This window comes from Musa acuminata, chromosome BXJ3-9 (assembly GCF_036884655.1).
Source record: "Musa acuminata AAA Group cultivar baxijiao chromosome BXJ3-9, Cavendish_Baxijiao_AAA, whole genome shotgun sequence".
Classification (NCBI taxonomy): domain Eukaryota; kingdom Viridiplantae; phylum Streptophyta; class Magnoliopsida; order Zingiberales; family Musaceae; genus Musa; species Musa acuminata.
This window is the reverse complement of record NC_088357.1, coordinates 4,707,503-4,728,822: the sequence shown is the minus strand read 5'-3', so window position 1 is coordinate 4,728,822 and position 21,320 is coordinate 4,707,503. Positions and strand designations below refer to the sequence as shown.

Below are 21,320 nucleotides of genomic sequence, written 5' to 3'. Positions count from 1 at the left end.
GGGTTTTATTCTGTTTCTTTTGTCCATCGGTTGATGTCGATGGAATTCTAGGGTTTGCTTTTCCTCTGCTTCTTCTTGATGATGTAAGAACTGATATGTTTTACTTAACTCCAATTCACGGGGAAGCCAGAGAGAAACCGACCGGCAGAGGGCTCAGGCCCGAAAAGGTCAGGTGAAGCAGAGGGAAGACGGCCTGACCCCCGAGCAGCGCCGCGAGAGGTGTACTCTTCCCTTTTTTCCTGTTCTTAGGGTTTTGTTTGGATTTATTATTATCTTTAACAATTTCGACCTTATTCGATTAAATTTAAATGGAAAAACGATTTTTTGTTAGATTATTTTGGTAATTGACGGGGAAAAACTGAAGTTATCTTGATTGTGTAAAGGGATGCAAAATTCGATTTTTTGTTAGATTATTTTGGTAATTGACGGGGAAAAACTGAAGTTATCTTGATTGTGTAAAGGGATGCAAAAGCACTCCAAGAGAAGGCAGCCAAGAAGGCTGCACAAGCAGCAGCTGGTGGAGGCACCACGGACTCCAAAAACAAAGGCAGTGCAAAGAAGTGATTCCTCAGGTCATTAATTTAAGAGGATCATGATGTTATCTTCCCAAATTGATCTTGCTTAGTGGACTATTTCCTTGTATCTTTGATTTATTCTTATGTGGCTACTGTTTGATTAGAAAGTCTTGAACTTCAAATTAAAAGTAATCTGTTTGCTTCTCATGACCTATGTAAGTTCAGGCTTGCAAATTGTGGTTATCAAGTGTAGATTGTCTCACTGACGGGGTTGTGTACTCCACTGTGTTCGTGACACTTTTACTAAACAAACAGCATGATACTTGGTTTTTGGGTAGTGGCTACCATGAAATTTTTATCATTAGAAGGAGTATTTGGTATTCTATTAGTTTTCTTTGATTTTAGCTATGCACCTGTGGGTAGTTGCTGATGAAGGTAAAATAAATATTTTGATTTGTAATCTTTGACGCTCATGATATTATGGATGTTTGGTAATTTGTTCTAATTGTTAATAAGAAAATTTTGGTTAGTTTTTATAGTGTTGAAAGCAAGATTTATATTTCGGCTGGTTGTGTACATGACATAATTACTTTTTATTCCCTTTCCATCCTGTTTTGTAAAGATACAAAGAAAACAGCAAATCTATTGTGATTCATAGGATAGAATCGAGTCGAAACAGGAACCGGCCCAATGCTATAAATGACTATATTCAGGGATATTTTGATTATAAACTAGAACCTGCATGCTGAGCATAGGGGTAATAGGATTGGTGACTTGTATCTCTTTATTGGAAATTCTTGTCTTTTTGATTAGGGTGTTATAATAATGTTCATATTATAAGTGGCCTTAATTTAATTTAATCATCCTCGCTAAGGGAGAGAAGTAGGATGGGGAAGAGGGAATTGGGGAATGGGTAGAGGGTGAGTAGATGTTGGACTAACTGATGCAATTCAAGGATCGGTCAATGCGTGCAGTCCGTATCTGCAGAGAAGAAAGATACGGCTGAGTTCCAGTCATCAGCCGTAATTAGTGCATGCACGGCATCCTAGCCTTTTCCATTCGTGTGCATCACCACCTGTAGCGCCTCGATGGACTCCAAATATGCCCGCATGCCGCCAAAACACAACACCTGCCACGGCCGTCGTCTGGATGAAGCTTCCTTCACTCCATTCGCTGCAAACTACTATGCCGCCCATCATCTTTGCAGCCGAAGACTATGTTTCAAAGGATAGAGAAGATGGCATGACGGCATTCACTATAGTTCAGAACTTAAAGAGTCACGATGCAGAATCAAAGAGTAAACTTGACGAGCTTGAATTGACTAATTTGAAAAGAGCAGATCGAATCAACTTTGCCACATCATATCAACGGTTGAACTTTTAAATGACAGCAGATCGAATCAACTTGTGCAACACATGGCGGTTTTGGAGTAAACCCGAATAAACATGGAATGTGTGAATCTTTGCTCAGAACACAATTAATTACGATATTCAAATAAACTGTAGAAGAACTGTGCATATATACAGAAAAAGAATGCGAAAACTATCGCTAAATATACAGTATCACAAAATTTTGGATACATCCATGATCGAGATGCAGTGATATTACCAAGTCATCGGCTGATGCAACTTTGAGACCATCTGTAGGCAACCATATATGGAACGTCATGATATGTAAATGATAAATAATGTACTATCTAAACAAATTCAAAGTGAAAACAACTAGAAAAGTAGTTCACACCCAGCATCAGGTATTTGCATATACTTTTGATATGTTCCCCCCTAACCTTTCACTTGTAATTTTGCAGCTACATTTAACTTAGCTTCTTGCTAATGCATCAAGGAAGCGAGATTGTATAAAGCATAGGTAAAAAAAAAAAAACAAGGTATACAATTTGCTAAAGCAATCTACTTTATTTTAACCAGAATGCCACAGGCCTCGCATGATATTTCTTAATATTCAGAAAATGTTTCATCTGCATTGTGTATGTGTCTGTGACAAAATCCATTAATGGAAGAATATTATCTACAATCTCAATTGGATGATAGTAACTGAAAAGGAGCAACTTGCGATCATGTTTAGAACTTTTATATTCTGTACAATTCATGCCAGTTCAAATATTAAGCTATGGCCTAGACATGTTACTTGCATTGGTGAACAAAGCTGATACAGTGTGCCTTTTCACATTGTTTTATCATATTTGCATTGGTTTGGCACCTTCTCCTATTCTGTCAATATTTGGTAAAATTTGGACCATAAAGCAAGGGGATCTGCAGACCTCCTATTTTCCAATAGAAATGTAGCCTACTTCTAGAACAATTACATATCCAATTTGGCTGATGGACAAATATTAGACAGATAGCAGGGCGCTTATTTCTAATCAACAAATATATGGCACATCTTAAAGACCTATGAGCCAACTAGTTCATTTCCAGTTTTTCAGTGGACATCTTGTGGATCATCAATTCATATCAAACTTTCAAAAGAAAATTTTGAATTGCACAAATAGAAACGTTTCGGTGGAACTAAGCCTATTTTAGAGAATTCCTGCATTGAGTTCATTATGCTAAAATTTGGTAAAAGCTCAGGCAAAAGATCATTCTATTTGCTCAATTGTGTGAACTATAACAGATATTTTGAAAGGAATTTAATCAAATTTCATGCAAACTACTTCATTAGAACTAGACTTTCAAGCTGAATGATGGAACATTAACCAGAATGTTAATCCATGATAAATTCATCAAACAACATTCAATGTACTAAGTACAAGGATACTAGACATACTTGTGATGTCATGACCCTATCTAATGGAATAACTAACAAATCTACTAACTTGATAAGCCCAGAACCACATGGTCCAAAACTGCTTAAGCCAAAGTTAATGGAAGTACACTCATTTAGCTCCATAAACCAACTCAATTGTGCTCTCACATCACATGTAGGACTAAGCCGTTTTATTTACAAGATTTTTTGTCTTTGAAGTCCTTAATTCCATCTCATGGAACAGACAACTAACATGAAATATAGGAACCACATTAATATCCATAATAATGAAGATTAAAATTAATAAAATTTGTTTATAAAGTACTCCGGGTGGCTGAACAATACAGGGAAATGGTTAGTAATATATAAACTTTGATGTATAAGAGAAGATAAAACATAAAATTGGAGTATGGATTCTTGCAGACAAGTACATTAAGAAATATGTTGCAGAAGTAACAAAAATAATTGGCAATAGAAATCTATTATAGAACTTTGTGATAAGAGAACAGAGATTAAATGTTACAAATAATAGTGCACATGAAATAGGATTAAATTCATAATTCTTAAAATCAACATCAGAATTGGAATTGGCCAGGGAAAATAACATAGTGATTGAAAATTTAGTTGGATCAGATGGGGACGATCAGGATCACTTGTGAAAAGAACTTAATAATCAGTTGTGAAAATAATTTAATAATCTAATTTTTTTGTAAAAATAAAAAAATATATTCCATAAGGTTATTTTACCACCATCTTTCATGAAACATTTTACTTTAAAAACACTATGAAACTAAATTATAAAAGATAAAAACATTAATATACATTTATTTACTACATACTGACAAAATTTATTTAATGAAAATAGAACTAATCTAATCATACAAGAATATTCCTATGGTTATAGAAGAGAACACTAATACCAAAAAAGAATATTTTGGAAAGAGCACTCATGGAATATAACGTTAATTTTTAATTCCGTGCCATCTTCCTCTTCATAATACCATTCTTTATAAGGTTATGAGCTTCTCTCTATCTGCACCTTTCCTCCCCCTGTAGTTTTTCTTCTGCCATGATGAGCAGTTAGCACTTAATAGCAAAGGCAAAAGTTGCAGTACTTTTTCATCTATTGCATGATCACAATTACATTTTTCTTCTTTAACCTTTCCTCTATCTCATCTTCTCTTTTCTCCTTCACCTCCATTTCTTATGGCAATGAAACTGAGTAGAATTTTCAAAATCAACTAAGTTTGGCTGAATTCAATTTATTCAAAATAATTCCAACCAATTTTGGATTAGTTGGGTAGATTTTGAACAAAAGGACATTAAGAGTTCTATATGATTGTGAAATGCACTTTAGAATAATAGAAGCTTTATCCAGTGTTGTAATTTTTTTCTCAACTTTTGATAACTGCAACAGAAAATAAAGTTCCAGGATTGCAAACAGCTCTTCCAGAAGATGTGCATTACTAAAAAAAGTCAAACATAAAGGAGAAAAGTATCACATGTGAAAGATCATCCTTGTGGTAGGTAATGTGTCAAACCTTTTAGCAGGAGCAGAAGATGGCTAGAGCAACTTCAGCACCGAGTTTTGGGCTAATCATGAAGTCAAGCTATGAACTTCCACCAGACTCAGTATGAGAATGTTGCTTATACTCACTCTATATGGTCTCAAAGAAGGTGTTCTTGCTCAGATTGTGCTTGAGCAAATATAGCACCAAAATCAGAATGCACAGTAACAGACACTTCATCATCATCCATTACTGAACTCTGAAAAGTTTCTTTAGCAAATACTTCAGCCGGAAAAACTGTTTTGCGTGGGCTATATGGTTGTGGCACCTTTCTTCTCTGTCCGTCCTGTACCATAAAGTTTGTGATGTACAAGTTTAAAGGTTACAACAGTTGTTATTTAAATTTATCCAGAATATGATACAATATAATATATATATATATATACCTTTGACGCATAAGGACCGTATGTGTTTAATGCTTGTTGAATGGATGAATAAATATCACTAGCTTGTTCAGATCCACGGCAACACTTAATCACACGAATGGTATTTGACTCAGCCGACCTCATATGCAGATATAAGATGAGACGTGAAGGTAGTGATCCTTGTTGATCTTTCTTTCCACGTGTCAGCTCCATTGTCACCAAATCATCCCACAGGACATCCCACAATACTGTACAAGCATCTCTTGCTGGATTGAATTTCCTTTGCCCCATGATATTTGTTGGTTGCTGATTTAAAAATGATGCTTAAGTGGATACAAAGAGAGATATTTAAGTAAAAAAAAACCTATTGACAGTGATGTCTACTGACCTGAAGTAACAATACTCTCCGATGAGTGACTAAAAGAATCTTTCCTTTTGGAAGCATAAAATGGTCTTCATAAGCATCAGATAATGCAAATTTCCCTCTGACTTTAAAGAGATCAACTTGGCCAAAAAATGTACCACATTCAGCAAATTGCAAGATAGCCTTCATAAGAAGTATGAACACCAGTCAGATTGCTCCTTAAAACTATGTTTCAAGAATGGATTGATCAATTTACACGAATTGTCACTCTGCAAATACAACAATAAATAGGGAAAAAGGAACAACTTCCGACATGTTGTATTTAAACATGAACATATAAATAAACAAAGGATGGCCCAGTGCATCAGGCTCCCGCCAATGCATGGCCTGATGATGATAATTTCTAATGATAATTTCACCCAAAAAAAACAGATCAGCAAGTGTTCTTACACTGTATCTTTAACCAACATCAGATATGTTACTAGTTGTTTGAAATTTTGGTGGCACACATAAAAGGGGACAAATAACATAAAACCAAAGGAAAATAGAGATGGCTAAACTTACAAAAAATTTAAGTCTGAATCCCAAATTAAGTCTATAATATGAAAATGAATAAAGAATCTAGAAAGAGATGGTGAAAAACATATAAAAAATGGCAGTTCAATATCTTGACCGCGATTCCACCAAGTGAAGGCTCGATTACCTGTCCTTGTGCTTTATATTCATCATAAGGGCGGAGCAAATTATCTCCCCCAATTGCTCGGGGTAGACGTTTTCGGAGCAATTGCTCTTCTGACATGATAGCTGATGAAATCTTCATTCTTACAGCATTGGCACCTTCTGTAGTTTTCGATAAAAGATCAAGGACACCACTCACAGGTTGAGTTGCAGCACCAATTAAACCTTTACCTACACCCTGAACAAAGCCTTCAACACCTGAAGTTTTTGCACCTTCTAGAGGCTTTGTTAATATGCCTGTCACACCTCTAAAGAGGCCCTTTGCAAGAGCTCCACCTCCTTCTCTAATTACATCACCAATATCTTCAACACCTTTGCTATCCTAAAAGAAACAGTACAATAGTATCTCATTACATTCATTTAATGGCTTAAATGATGCATCATAGAGTATCCAAAATCTCATTTAATTTGATTGAAATTTTCCACACCTGTTTTTGTCGGCTTTGAATAAATTTCTTGTCCATGGATAAAGCAGCAACACCTTTACTCATATTACTAAGTGCACTACTGGCGTTTCCAAGAATATCAACCCCAGAAAGCAACTGAAGAGGTTGAGTAAGAAGATCTTTTTGTATATTAGTTACTGCAGTACTCGTAAGAGCACTTTGACGCATGCAAACTTCTTCACGGTATCTATGAGGGATGCGCACCTAAAAACATTAAAAACCATAAAGGACTCAATTTTTTTTTTTGCAGCGAAACAACTATATCAGAAATACTTGATACCATTTACTGGAGAATATTAGACCTACCGGCATGTGTTCCATGTTACCAAGTGCAGTCATCAAAGATGACCAAAACCCAAGAACACCTCTTGGTCGTTGAGCGGGTGACATAGCCATTGATACTTTAAATCGGATTTCAGATATGTTAAGAAGCCTAATAGCAAAATAATACTTCATTAGTATCTACGTAAGTGAAGAGATTGGAACAGTTCATACTTCATACCAAAATGCAGTGCATTGATCAAAGCCATGCACAGGTCTGGCCAATAGTAAAATTCAGTGAAGTATTCACATACCCAATTTTTATTATTGGATCAACTGACACAGCAGTTGAAGAGCTTGATATCCTGTCAATCTTCACTTGTTGGAACATCTCATGAAGGCGCCAAATAATTGGTTCATGAATATTAACCAAAAATGCAGAATTATCAGGAACCTATAAGAAAGTGAATGTTGCTATAAGTCATTAATCCACCAGAAAGAACATCAAAAGATTCAGAATAATGTTGTTTAAATTAAAATAGTGACTCAAGCAGGAACAATCAACATATGCACCTGCAGACCGATATATGGGTATACGCAAAAGTCTAAGGAATTATTAGTTTGCATGGTCATAGAGAACTTCAGAACAAAGTCTGTCTGTTCACCAACTCTCTGTAATCTGAACAGAACTGGCATTGGGCTCAAAGGCAATTGATTATCCACTTGAATCTCATCCATTCGTAATTTGAATCTGCACAAACAAAAACACAAAAAACAAGAAGATGAAAAGTTTAAATAGCCAGAGAATGCATAATCTTGTGTAATTTCTGTTCCTCGTCACCGTACTTTCCTCTTGTATAGATTGTATTCTCTTGATGAAATAAAGTTGCATCTTTCCTGCTTTGCTATAAAAAAGGACTCACCTGCTGACTCCAGAACCCAGCCCAGACGAATAACAAATGAGAAGATTCTGCACAGATAGATACAGAACCTCCTCAGGCATATGGTCTATTAAGGACAGCCCCAGCTCTGTTAGTTCAAAAGTAACATGGAATTCACTATCCAAGGTAGAAGATGGTTCCTTGTAGTCAATCTGCGGTGAAGGTGCATGTAATTGATCTCTCTCATGTACATATTCCTGGGTTTCATTTTCTGGCATCCAATCACTGATTCGAGTAATGTGCATCTTCCCCTCTTTATGAACGGTAACTTGCAAAGCTTTAATAGGTCCACTAGATTCCAGCATAGGATGACTCTCCATAACCTCATCAATGTTATATCTAGCAGATCTCAAGGGGTCCATTCCGTCAACTAAGACCTCTAATAGCCGTAGTCTACCAAGATCTTGCCAGAAAAATGAAGCAGCAGAATTAGGAGGAAGACTTTGCCAGGAATCATCAGTACCATCCGCTTGGCGAACACGCACAGGTAAGAACATTGAGCGGTTTTCAATCCTGTTAAAAGTGAGAAATATCCATGAATATTAGAAGCCCACAAGGAAAAACTAAATATAGAGTAGAGGCAGAAAATATACCTGTAAGGGCTTGTTAAAGTGGCAAGATGGAAAACAACTTCATAGCGAGAACTTTTTGTTCCCCCTCTTACTTCTACTCTCAGAAAAATCAGATCATTTCCCAGATCATCCTTTAGGAAAACACACATCATACCATCATTTTCAATGCTAAACGGCGTACTCCACTTGTATTCATCAAGTCGTATCTGTCAATAGAAGATAATCAAAAACATAATTTTTCCAATATAAAGGATAACATAGAAACAAAGGCAAAACAATTAAAATTGATCGAGAATCCTCACCCTCAACAACTCATTTCTAGCATTCGAATCCCATTTAAATAGCTTTGGAGGATCAGTTGGATGAACCCAATTTTCTCTTTCAGAGTTACACTGAGACAAACATATGCTGTGTCCGATCCTGTTGATAAATAGAGTCCGTGGCAGGATATGGACAACCTACACATGAATTACAATTTATTAAGTGCAAGGTTACAATTAACCACAGATGAAGGTCGAATACCAGTTTGGGTTTTGAAACCAATAAACAAAAATCTTAAGAAGTAATGATGTGATGAAGTTTTCAGTTTTCACAGCTTATAAAATAATGACATGTAAAATTAGAATGTTCTTCACTCTTTCACATCATGGTATAAATCAGAGTAAGCCAAAATTTATACCATACACTTCAATCACCAAATCATTTCATACATTTAAGCAAGGATTGTTGTACCACCCAAAACGGTATGAAACAGGCAGTACATACCGGTCTGGACGTGGACTGGTACATTGAGCACCCCCGTTCTGGGTAGCCCGGTCCAGTTCTAAAAATAATAAAAGAATCGAAAATAGTGGTGGGCTTGTCGAACTCGGCATTAAGAAAAGAAAAAAAAATCCTAAAATAAAAATTAGGGCTCATGAACACGAGCTCTCTTTCCGCGTTCAATGCTGCTGCTTTGCCGCTACCATTGCCAACGCCATTGTTGTTGCTTCACTACACCGCTACCAATGTTGTTGCCACCACATTCTTTCTTCCCAGGTACACTCGCACCTCTTCTTCCTTTTTCCTTCTCCTTCCTTCATCGCCCCTTCCTCTTCTCCCTCTTTTTCTTCCTTTCCAAAACATCGATGCATAACTATGTACCAACAAACTGTTATAGAGTTAGTCGGATTTGCCTAAGTCGTGTGGTAACCTTGTGCGTCCATCCGCAAAGGGTCAGTCTCATCGAAACTTCTTATGGTCCCACAAAAACCTGCAAAAGAGAAGATAGGCTAGAAGAAGCATTTAACTTGAGATCCAACAAGCGAACATTTCAGCAAATACTTGATAGACAACGTAAATTACAAATATATACTTCCCAAGCTCTACACAATCGCACAACAAAGGGTTCAAGCGGGTCCACTATAGCCAAAATTCCCCACAAGTGCCCACATGACATTGCCCTGGAACAAGGCAACGAACCAACCCTTAATAATACCCCAAAGGCCAAGCCAGCCATGTGCCACTCAGCTAACTCCAAGGTGCTATAAAACCCCCAAAATGATTCCTGGATGGCCTATTCTTAGGTAGCTATATCTCTATACGATGACTGCACACAACTTACATTTACAAGACTAAAGCGGTTACCAAAGCTAACCAAAATGGGGCAGCCAAGCCTACTACAAGCCCTCTACATGTTGTGTAAAGCATAAACAAAACCGAAAGGTACGGACAAACACAAACATTACATCAAAAACCCTGTGTACAGATTTGTCTGTGACATTCTCCCTCATTCTTTTGACATCCACGTCAAAGCCTTTGCGTACGTTGTATCTCCTCGCTTTTGAAGATCTTCAATCTTCTGCTTTAGTTGCAGTGCTCCTCCCTCGCCTTCTAGTTGCTCTCTGCTGTTGTTATTGAGTAGTCAAACTTTAATCCGCCAACGCTGCTTTAACTCACCAGTGACTCTTCTGGTGTGGGGTCGATCAAGTTGCGTTGATCTTTAATCCACCAACGCTGCTTTAACTCGCCAGTAACTCTTCTGGTTCTGGTGCGAGGTCGATCAAGTTGCATTGATCTTTGGTAGTTTCTACAGATTCCTCAGATGAAAGAAAATACCTTATTACGGGTCAGCCCCTCAAACGTCTCACATCGCTTGAATTGGGTGCATGCTTGTTGGAGCTTTAATAAGTATCGCTGTAAAGACTTTGAAGTTTTCCTTCGTAAAATTTGTCCATTGATTCCTCTTTCGCTTAGTTGTCACCTTCAAGAAGGCTTGTATCATTTCTGCTTTTGATTGGTATTCTATTGGGAAATGAAGCGAACGTCCTACTCTCGGTGGAACCAATCACCATTGGTAAGAATTTGCCAAATGTTTTTTCCATCGAGTCTTTTCAAAGAAAATTTGAAGATGTGCGGAGCTTATTTGTTGGATAAATAAAAGAATTGGGGTATTCGAATTCACCTATTCTCTTAAGAGTTGAGAAGGCAAATGTTACTTAACTTCGCTTGCCTCCTCGAGAGTTATAGTTCATGCGTCAAGCTAGTTACCAGCCTTCTCTTGCTCTTTGGTCATAGTTCTGAAGCACCTAAAGCGTTTGCACTTCTTGCGTTGAGTTAGCTTCTACAATTCGCCTCTTCATTGCTATTGAACTTCCAGAATGCAAGAAGTTTTGCCCGAAAAGAACAAAATTTCGATTCGACTTGAAGCATGTCTTCAATAATTTTGGTCGCCTCTAGGATTATATCGTCTTCTCCATCATTTCCACCGTCTACTCCTTTAAGTAGAAAAGGTACAGTTTTACGTATGACCTACTATGTTCCTTGGTAGAGCACTCTTGCATCAACCCGAAGTCCCCTATTTTCGGTTATCTTGATAAGAAGCTCATCAACACCGATCTTACGAAGTTCCCTAGCCTCCGCCCTTCTGCTTTGTCTCAGTACTTGGTGTTTGCCTCTGCATTCTCTATCTCCACGGTCCCCTTTCACGATCATACGCTCTCCCTCCATAAGAGTAAGGAATCGATGACTCAACAGAAGTCTTACCTTTGTAATACCATGGTGTTGATAAGAAGCTCATCAACACCGATCTTACGAAGTTCCCTAGCCTCCGCCCTTCTGCTTTGTCTCAGTACTTGGTGTTTGCCTCTGCATTCTCTATCTCCACGGTCCCCTTTCACGATCATACGCTCTCCCTCCATAAGAGTAAGGAATCGATGACTCAACAGAAGTCTTACCTTTGTAATACCATGGTGTTGCCATGCCCATGACCCTAACTATTCATTGTCTCACATCTGCGTTCCTTTCTTTGCGATTAGTAGATCCGCCTCTACAGCATTTGGCACTTCTTCGAGTTTACCTCCATTCTAACCAACGTTGGTTTTAGGTAGCTAAGTTCCTCTGGACTCGTCGTCACTTCCTCGTCCCTTTTGACCACTTGCTTCAATACGTCTATATTCTTCGAGCAGTTCCCCTTGGTCGATGGAAAGATAAACTGCAACTCTCATGCATGACCTCCGCCATCATGTTGCAGGGCTCGCGTCAATTTTATTCTCCTTTGTATCTTTGATAGCAACGTTCGCTCGCTCAACCTTGTCATCTGACTTGCCGGACTCCCTCAAGCGAATATAAGCTCTAGAGCATTCTAACTCTATAGTCGCTTCAGTTATACCTCTGCATGATCATCTCCCCTATAGGACTCCCTAGTACTTGCACTTCGAATCCCCCTCGATGGTACATAGCCCATCATATGCTGATGACCAAGGCTTTTATCTAAAGCAAATTTGGTACACTCATGGAAGACTCGCCTCTACGGTACCATGACATTCACTACTTGAAAACATAGCTCTTCTTGTCATCATGTTGCTCCCCGAAGTGGAGCTCCTAATATCTGTAATATCCCTCGCTTTTAAAAACTATTAATAAAGATTTATATGTAAATTGGAGGACCTATATGTAAATATAGAAATTACAAGGACTAAACTGCTAAGTTGCAAAAAAGAAAAAAAAAGGGAAAACCGAAAATTCGGTATTATCCCACCGCCTCCCACGCACTCTGTTTCTTCCAGAAACAGAGAGAGCGGTGGGGCGTGAGGACAAGAAGGAGAGTGGTAGAAGAAGAGAGGAAGAAGAGGGAGAAGAGAAGAAGAAGAAGAAGAAGAAGAAGAGGGAAAAGAAGAGAGGAGGAAGAAGAGAGGAAGAAGAGGGAGAAGAGAAGAAGAAGAAGGAGAAGAAGAAGAAGAGGAGGTGGCTGCAGCGAGGGCTGCAGCGAGAAGCTGTGGGGCGTTCGAAGAGGAGAAGAAGAAGAAGAGGAAGAGAAGAGGAAGAGGAAGCAGGGGAAGAGGTTGTGATACCTCTGTTTCCTGCAGACGAAACAGAGGAGAGGGTGTGGGTGACGTCGGGGAGAAGAAGGGGAGGAAGGAGAAGAAGAGAAGAAGAAGAAAGGAAGGAAAAGGAAGAGGAGAAGGGAAGAAAGTAGCTGCGGCTGCGGTTGTGGCAGCTGCAGCTGTGGCAGGGAAAGAAGAAGAGAAAGGAAGAAGGGAAGGAGAGGAAGAAGAGAAGGGGCTGCGGCTGCGGCGATGGCAGCTGCAGTTGGAAGAGAAGAAGGAGAGGAAGATGAGCAGGGGAGGAAGAAAAGGCTGTGGCCGTGGCTGAGGCTGCGACTGCAGCATGCAGCTGGGAAAGAAGAGAAGGAAAGGAAGAAGAAGAGAAAGGAAGAAGGGAAGGAGAGGAAGAAGAGAAGGGGCTACGGCTGCGGCGATGGCAGCTGCAGTTGGAAGAGAAGAAGGAGAGGAAGATGAGCAGGGGAGGAAGAAGAGGCTGCGAGTGTGGTGGCTGCAGTAGCTGCAGTAGCTGCTTTTGGGAAAGAGAAAGAGTAGGAACGAGAGAAGGGAAGAAGGAAATAGTGCAGTGGAAGGGGGCTGCGGTTGTGACCGCAGTTGCGGTCGTGGCTGCGATTGTGGCAGCGGCAGCGACGGCGGCTGTGACAGCTGCGTTTGGGAAAGAAAAAGAAGGAATGAGAGTAAGAGAGAGCAGGTGACTGTGCCTCGATGTTCGACACGTGGTGTAGTTGCGAAGAAAGGAAGAAAACGGGAGCACAAAACGAAACAGAGAGAGGACACGGAGGAAAAGTAGAAGGATTTGGGTTGGCACCTTCTTTGGATCTTCGGGTCAAAATTTGCAAAGGCAAGTGTTCTAACCCCATCCTACATAAGTATTTGACTCTGTTTTTATGTTGATTCAAAATAAATTGGAAGATTTCTATTTAGAAACTGATATATCTCTCTTTGGACTTAAACCATGGATTCTGAAAGTCTTTCGGTAAACTGACCCCTAAGCACTGTTTCGGCTATAAGTTTTAATATAGAATGAGAATTCAGGCAGGAACTATTTTGTTTGGAATTAGACTCGTATGTGTTTCTTTTGACACCGATTTTGTAGATTTTGGACACCGAATACTTACCCAAAAATTTGTTTCAAAAGAGCCTATAGACGCTGTAAAACAGAGTTCTGATTTCTGACCTTTCGATACTAAAACGCCTATAACTCCCTGTTGAAAATTCTGATTTGTATCAAACTGATTTTATTTGAAAGTAGACTTGAAATTCTCTCTTTTGACATATAGTTTGAAAATTTTGGAGTTTAATTGCCCACCCTATCGTCTGTTGATTCCGACCCTATAAATTCTGTAACACAGTGATTGTGATTTTGACCTTGTGTTACCAAATCAGAGGTAACTCAGTGTTGGGAGCCCTGTTTCATATGAAATCTGTTCCATCTTAATATAGATTGATATATGATTCGACCGTAGCCTTATTATGGGTATTGGAGCATAATTGTTATTCTAAAATATTTGTTTGATGTGCCACTGGAATTCTGTCCGAAATCGAGCTTTGGTTGATTTCGCGTATTTGGTTCCATTCCTTTGGATATCTGAATTTGTCTAACCTTCTTATTGGAATTGAGCTGATTATGATTGCTTGGAATCCCTGTACACTCTTGCTTTCAATTCTTTCCTAAAATGAATACTTTTGTGAGAGATTTGTTCCTTGCATCATTGTTTTTGAAAAGGCACATGTACGTTTGGTTGTTCCGCGTGTGCTTCCGTTATATGCTGCTTATTGTTGAAACTGCCTTCTTGTACTCTGGTGTGTGGGATAATGTGAACCTTTGCCAGAAATGGTAAAGGGAGTTGTGAACCTTTGCCAGAAATGGTAAAGGGAGTTGTGAACCTTTGCCAGAAATGGTAAAGGGAGTTGTGAACCTTTGCCAGAAATGGTAAAGGGAGTTGTGAACCTTTGCCAGAAATGGTAAAGGGAGTTATGCATAGAGCCTGCGATGCTCTGCCGGCCCCCTCTGACTTCACCTAGACGTGGGTGGATGGAGCTCCCAGACGTGGGAGACTTTTGTCAGGTGGTCATTCAGAAATGGATGAATCACATTCTGACTGAGATCCCACTACACCCTCTATATGTTTGATATGACATCCAGAGTTTTGGTGAGTTATTTTTGTTCGTGCTCTGGATAAGTATGATATGATTGCAACGTCAAGGACGACGTTTGAGCTTCTGTACGACATATGAGTTTGATATGCTCTGAAATGCTTCATTCACTATTGAGTTTGCTTCGTAATGTTCCATAGATCGTTGATGTGTTCTGGAACATTTTATATGCCATTGATAAGCTCCGATATGTTTCCTTTGTTTCTGATATGCTCCAATTACTCTATGCCCCATCTGTCTGGAACCAAATATGTATGATTAAAAAGGACAATTATGATTCTGCTCTTAATGATATTATGTATACGAAATCGTATATTCTGCTTTTGTGTTTTGATACTGTATCTCTTGGAAATTGTACTATTTTGTTATGGATATGTTAGTCACTTGCTGAGCTCTTTATGCTCACCCCGTTTGTTGATAAATTTTTCAGGATAGCGTATCGCTTGCTTAAATGTTAAGAATGGGCTGGGGCAGTGGAAAGTTTAGAAGACGTTGGGCAGAACTTTTGTTAGCATATATGTAGTTGTGTATAAGCTACCTTGCATCTAATGAAATGTGACTATAAATCTAAACCTGTGGATTTTGTGTAAGTTGAAGGATCCCTCATGTATAGGGTTTTGGAATGTTAAATTAAAATTGTGTAATGATATGAACTTATGGTAAATCGATGATTGTGGTGACTGCATGGATTTCCCCACTTGTGGATTTATATTGTGGTTTTTATTTTGATGAGTCGAGTTTAGATTGTATGAATTATCGAGTGATGTGTGCTATGTTTATGAATTGTACAGGGTTATGAATTGGTAGATTATAGAAGTGAAATTTTTGATCTGAATGTTTTCTTAGTGACCTCAAATGTGTGTTTGGATCCTGGGTTAGTTGTGACGAAAGATTTTAAATATAATGGATATTTTTGGGGGCGTGACAGAGGTGGTATCAGAGCATGATTTGAGAATCACTAAGAATATTATGTTTTTTTGAGGTTTATTGACTATCATTTAGAGATTGATCAAAGAAAATGTTCTTTTGATGATTTAGGAATCTGGGATGACGAGGACATTTGGTCCTCCTATTTCATTTGTTTCTGATTAATTAAGAGGAATGAAAGGATTGATTTGGGATATTGAATCAGAGTGGCGCAGCAGAAGCATAGTGGACCTAATTTCATTGGTGGCAGAAAAATGGATGATGCGAATAGAGAAGATATTCGATGTACAAAATTGTTCTGATAATCAAACGATTTCTTTTGCCACCTTATATTGGATGTAGAGGCTGATCATTAATGGGAAAAATGAAAAGAATTTTTGGAGATCAGTGGCAAGATGATAAGGACAAGTTACCAATAAAAATATGATTGGAAATGAATCAGAAAATAATAACAAGAGGGTCAAGGCATTTGGATTTGAAATGGGAAGTCACCATAAAAGACTTAATCATGTGTGAATTATAAGTTAAATTATGAAACAAATTTGTGTTTCGGGTGATTGGAGTCTATTTTGCTTGTAGAAAGTTGGATCATAAAATAAAAGACTGCCCTTTGAACAATAAGAAAGAGTCACTGCCTCATAAATCATCAGCCCATGTCAGAGTGTATGCTATTACTGAATATGATTCTGAAACTTATGAATTAGTGGTCAAAGGTATTATATATGTTTATGAAAGAATGCAAATATTTGTTTGACCATGGGTCCCATCTATGATTTGATTCGGAATATTTTGCCTATCACTTGGGTATTCAACCTAGACCACTACATTATGTGCTATATGTAAGTACAATCATTGGAGATTCTTTGATAACGAACTTGAATCTGGTCCTCTTGTCTGATTTTTGTTGGAGAACTTGAACTTTGCTGATTTAGTTCTCCTAGAGATTTGGAGTTATGATATTATACTTGGTATGGATTGGCTATCTTCTTATCATACCAGTATGGATTGGTATATAACCAATGATCACTTTTTGCATATTTGATCAGCCGATCTTTTATTTTGAGAGTATTGGACATTATTTATCTCCTTGCCTAATGTATCCCAGGATGACTTGTTTGGATTATCTCCAAATGTGATCTTGCTTTTGATTTGGTCCTTGGGACAATCCCAATATCTAAGCCTCTCTACAGAAAGATATCATTTGAGTAAGTGGAATTGGAAAAGCAACTACAAGGATTATTAAATGAGGATTTTATTTGGCTTAATATTTCATCATGGGGTGCTCCGGTGTCAGTTAAAAAGATGTATGGAACATTGAGGCTTTGTAATGATTATAGACAATTGAATCAGGTGACAATCAAAAATGAGTATTTCCTGAAGTAACGACTTGCTTGATTAACTGTAGGGTGCGCAAGTATTTTTAGAAAAATTGCTTGAATGTCGGGTTACCGTCTATTGAGGATCAAGGAGGAGAATATTTCGGTCGTTCGTGGATAATTATGTAATTGTATTGTATTGATGAAACTATTTAAGAGTAGGAGGAGGAAATAGAGATATCATAATCCTCATCTTTTCATCGATTGAGCTATGATCAATTTAGAGGACTAAATTTTCTTTTAAGGGGGGGAGAGTGTAATATCCCTCGCTTTTAAAAACTATTAATAAAGATTTATATGTAAATTGGAGGACCTATATGTAAATATAGAAATTACAAGGACTAAACTGCTAAGTTGCAAAAAAGAAAAAAAAAGGGAAAACCGAAAATTCGGTATTATCCCACCGCCTCCCACGCACTCTGTTTCTTCCAGAAACAGAGAGAGCGGTGGGGCGTGAGGACAAGAAGGAGAGTGGTAGAAGAAGAGAGGAAGAAGAGGGAGAAGAGAAGAAGAAGAAGAAGAAGAAGAAGAGGGAAAAGAAGAGAGGAGGAAGAAGAGAGGAAGAAGAGGGAGAAGAGAAGAAGAAGAAGGAGAAGAAGAAGAAGAGGAGGTGGCTGCAGCGAGGGCTGCAGCGAGAAGCTGTGGGGCGTTCGAAGAGGAGAAGAAGAAGAAGAGGAAGAGAAGAGGAAGAGGAAGCAGGGGAAGAGGTTGTGATACCTCTGTTTCCTGCAGACGAAACAGAGGAGAGGGTGTGGGTGACGTCGGGGAGAAGAAGGGGAGGAAGGAGAAGAAGAGAAGAAGAAGAAAGGAAGGAAAAGGAAGAGGAGAAGGGAAGAAAGTAGCTGCGGCTGCGGTTGTGGCAGCTGCAGCTGTGGCAGGGAAAGAAGAAGAGAAAGGAAGAAGGGAAGGAGAGGAAGAAGAGAAGGGGCTGCGGCTGCGGCGATGGCAGCTGCAGTTGGAAGAGAAGAAGGAGAGGAAGATGAGCAGGGGAGGAAGAAAAGGCTGTGGCCGTGGCTGAGGCTGCGACTGCAGCATGCAGCTGGGAAAGAAGAGAAGGAAAGGAAGAAGAAGAGAAAGGAAGAAGGGAAGGAGAGGAAGAAGAGAAGGGGCTACGGCTGCGGCGATGGCAGCTGCAGTTGGAAGAGAAGAAGGAGAGGAAGATGAGCAGGGGAGGAAGAAGAGGCTGCGAGTGTGGTGGCTGCAGTAGCTGCAGTAGCTGCTTTTGGGAAAGAGAAAGAGTAGGAACGAGAGAAGGGAAGAAGGAAATAGTGCAGTGGAAGGGGGCTGCGGTTGTGACCGCAGTTGCGGTCGTGGCTGCGATTGTGGCAGCGGCAGCGACGGCGGCTGTGACAGCTGCGTTTGGGAAAGAAAAAGAAGGAATGAGAGTAAGAGAGAGCAGGTGACTGTGCCTCGATGTTCGACACGTGGTGTAGTTGCGAAGAAAGGAAGAAAACGGGAGCACAAAACGAAACAGAGAGAGGACACGGAGGAAAAGTAGAAGGATTTGGGTTGGCACCTTCTTTGGATCTTCGGGTCAAAATTTGCAAAGGCAAGTGTTCTAACCCCATCCTACATAAGTATTTGACTCTGTTTTTATGTTGATTCAAAATAAATTGGAAGATTTCTATTTAGAAACTGATATATCTCTCTTTGGACTTAAACCATGGATTCTGAAAGTCTTTCGGTAAACTGACCCCTAAGCACTGTTTCGGCTATAAGTTTTAATATAGAATGAGAATTCAGGCAGGAACTATTTTGTTTGGAATTAGACTCGTATGTGTTTCTTTTGACACCGATTTTGTAGATTTTGGACACCGAATACTTACCCAAAAATTTGTTTCAAAAGAGCCTATAGACGCTGTAAAACAGAGTTCTGATTTCTGACCTTTCGATACTAAAACGCCTATAACTCCCTGTTGAAAATTCTGATTTGTATCAAACTGATTTTATTTGAAAGTAGACTTGAAATTCTCTCTTTTGACATATAGTTTGAAAATTTTGGAGTTTAATTGCCCACCCTATCGTCTGTTGATTCCGACCCTATAAATTCTGTAACACAGTGATTGTGATTTTGACCTTGTGTTACCAAATCAGAGGTAACTCAGTGTTGGGAGCCCTGTTTCATATGAAATCTGTTCCATCTTAATATAGATTGATATATGATTCGACCGTAGCCTTATTATGGGTATTGGAGCATAATTGTTATTCTAAAATATTTGTTTGATGTGCCACTGGAATTCTGTCCGAAATCGAGCTTTGGTTGATTTCGCGTATTTGGTTCCATTCCTTTGGATATCTGAATTTGTCTAACCTTCTTATTGGAATTGAGCTGATTATGATTGCTTGGAATCCCTGTACACTCTTGCTTTCAATTCTTTCCTAAAATGAATACTTTTGTGAGAGATTTGTTCCTTGCATCATTGTTTTTGAAAAGGCACATGTACGTTTGGTTGTTCCGCGTGTGCTTCCGTTATATGCTGCTTATTGTTGAAACTGCCTTCTTGTACTCTGGTGTGTGGGATAATGTGAACCTTTGCCAGAAATGGTAAAGGGAGTTGTGAACCTTTGCCAGAAATGGTAAAGGGAGTTGTGAACCTTTGCCAGAAATGGTAAAGGGAGTTGTGAACCTTTGCCAGAAATGGTAAAGGGAGTTGTGAACCTTTGCCAGAAATGGTAAAGGGAGTTATGCATAGAGCCTGCGATGCTCTGCCGGCCCCCTCTGACTTCACCTAGACGTGGGTGGATGGAGCTCCCAGACGTGGGAGACTTTTGTCAGGTGGTCATTCAGAAATGGATGAATCACATTCTGACTGAGATCCCACTACACCCTCTATATGTTTGATATGACATCCAGAGTTTTGGTGAGTTATTTTTGTTCGTGCTCTGGATAAGTATGATATGATTGCAACGTCAAGGACGACGTTTGAGCTTCTGTACGACATATGAGTTTGATATGCTCTGAAATGCTTCATTCACTATTGAGTTTGCTTCGTAATGTTCCATAGATCGTTGATGTGTTCTGGAACATTTTATATGCCATTGATAAGCTCCGATATGTTTCCTTTGTTTCTGATATGCTCCAATTACTCTATGCCCCATCTGTCTGGAACCAAATATGTATGATTAAAAAGGACAATTATGATTCTGCTCTTAATGATATTATGTATACGAAATCGTATATTCTGCTTTTGTGTTTTGATACTGTATCTCTTGGAAATTGTACTATTTTGTTATGGATATGTTAGTCACTTGCTGAGCTCTTTATGCTCACCCCGTTTGTTGATAAATTTTTCAGGATAGCGTATCGCTTGCTTAAATGTTAAGAATGGGCTGGGGCAGTGGAAAGTTTAGAAGACGTTGGGCAGAACTTTTGTTAGCATATATGTAGTTGTGTATAAGCTACCTTGCATCTAATGAAATGTGACTATAAATCTAAACCTGTGGATTTTGTGTAAGTTGAAGGATCCCTCATGTATAGGGTTTTGGAATGTTAAATTAAAATTGTGTAATGATATGAACTTATGGTAAATCGATGATTGTGGTGACTGCATGGATTTCCCCACTTGTGGATTTATATTGTGGTTTTTATTTTGATGAGTCGAGTTTAGATTGTATGAATTATCGAGTGATGTGTGCTATGTTTATGAATTGTATAGGGTTATGAATTGGTAGATTATAGAAGTGAAATTTTTGATCTGAATGTTTTCTTAGTGACCTCAAATGTGTGTTTGGATCCTGGGTTAGTTGTGACGAAAGATTTTAAATATAATGGATATTTTTGGGGGCGTGACAATATCTCTTGATTATACCTCTGTATGATCAAGTCCCTCATGGGACTTGTGTGTCGCATTGCCTTAAACTATTCCACCACAATTCGCTACACCATGTCGCCTCTTGGTGACATCTTCATTGTATTCTGATCTTTGTGGGATGAACTTTGACTGTGATCTCTCCATGTGTGGCCTCTGCTAGCACAACGCAAGATCTCCAACACATTCGATTGTG

The 21,320-nt window shown here is 38.9% G+C and overlaps 1 protein-coding gene across 2 annotated transcripts in view; it reads right to left on the bottom strand.

Annotated features, from left to right (window-relative positions):
• Positions 1-1,955: 1,955 nt before the first annotated feature.
• LOC135649688 (uncharacterized) overlaps positions 1,956-21,320 on the bottom strand; it is a 78,199-nt gene continuing 58,834 nt past the window's right edge. The window contains exons 54-65 of one of the 2 annotated variants that reach the window (XM_065168329.1): positions 8,836-8,991; positions 8,555-8,739; positions 7,944-8,474; positions 7,594-7,771; positions 7,335-7,474; positions 7,066-7,192; positions 6,742-6,963; positions 6,279-6,635; positions 5,600-5,758; positions 5,233-5,517; positions 4,820-5,132; positions 1,956-2,155 (exon numbers count right to left, since the gene is read on the bottom strand). In XM_065168329.1, the coding sequence (XP_065024401.1) occupies positions 4,947-5,132; positions 5,233-5,517; positions 5,600-5,758; positions 6,279-6,635; positions 6,742-6,963; positions 7,066-7,192; positions 7,335-7,474; positions 7,594-7,771; positions 7,944-8,474; positions 8,555-8,739; positions 8,836-8,991 (2,526 nt within the window). In that variant the 3' untranslated portion in view covers positions 1,956-2,155; positions 4,820-4,946. Of the gene's footprint in view, positions 2,156-4,819; positions 5,133-5,232; positions 5,518-5,599; positions 5,759-6,278; positions 6,636-6,741; positions 6,964-7,065; positions 7,193-7,334; positions 7,475-7,593; positions 7,772-7,943; positions 8,475-8,554; positions 8,740-8,835; positions 8,992-9,525; positions 9,786-21,320 lie in introns of those variants that run through there. The other variant, XM_065168330.1, reaches the window with a different exon arrangement.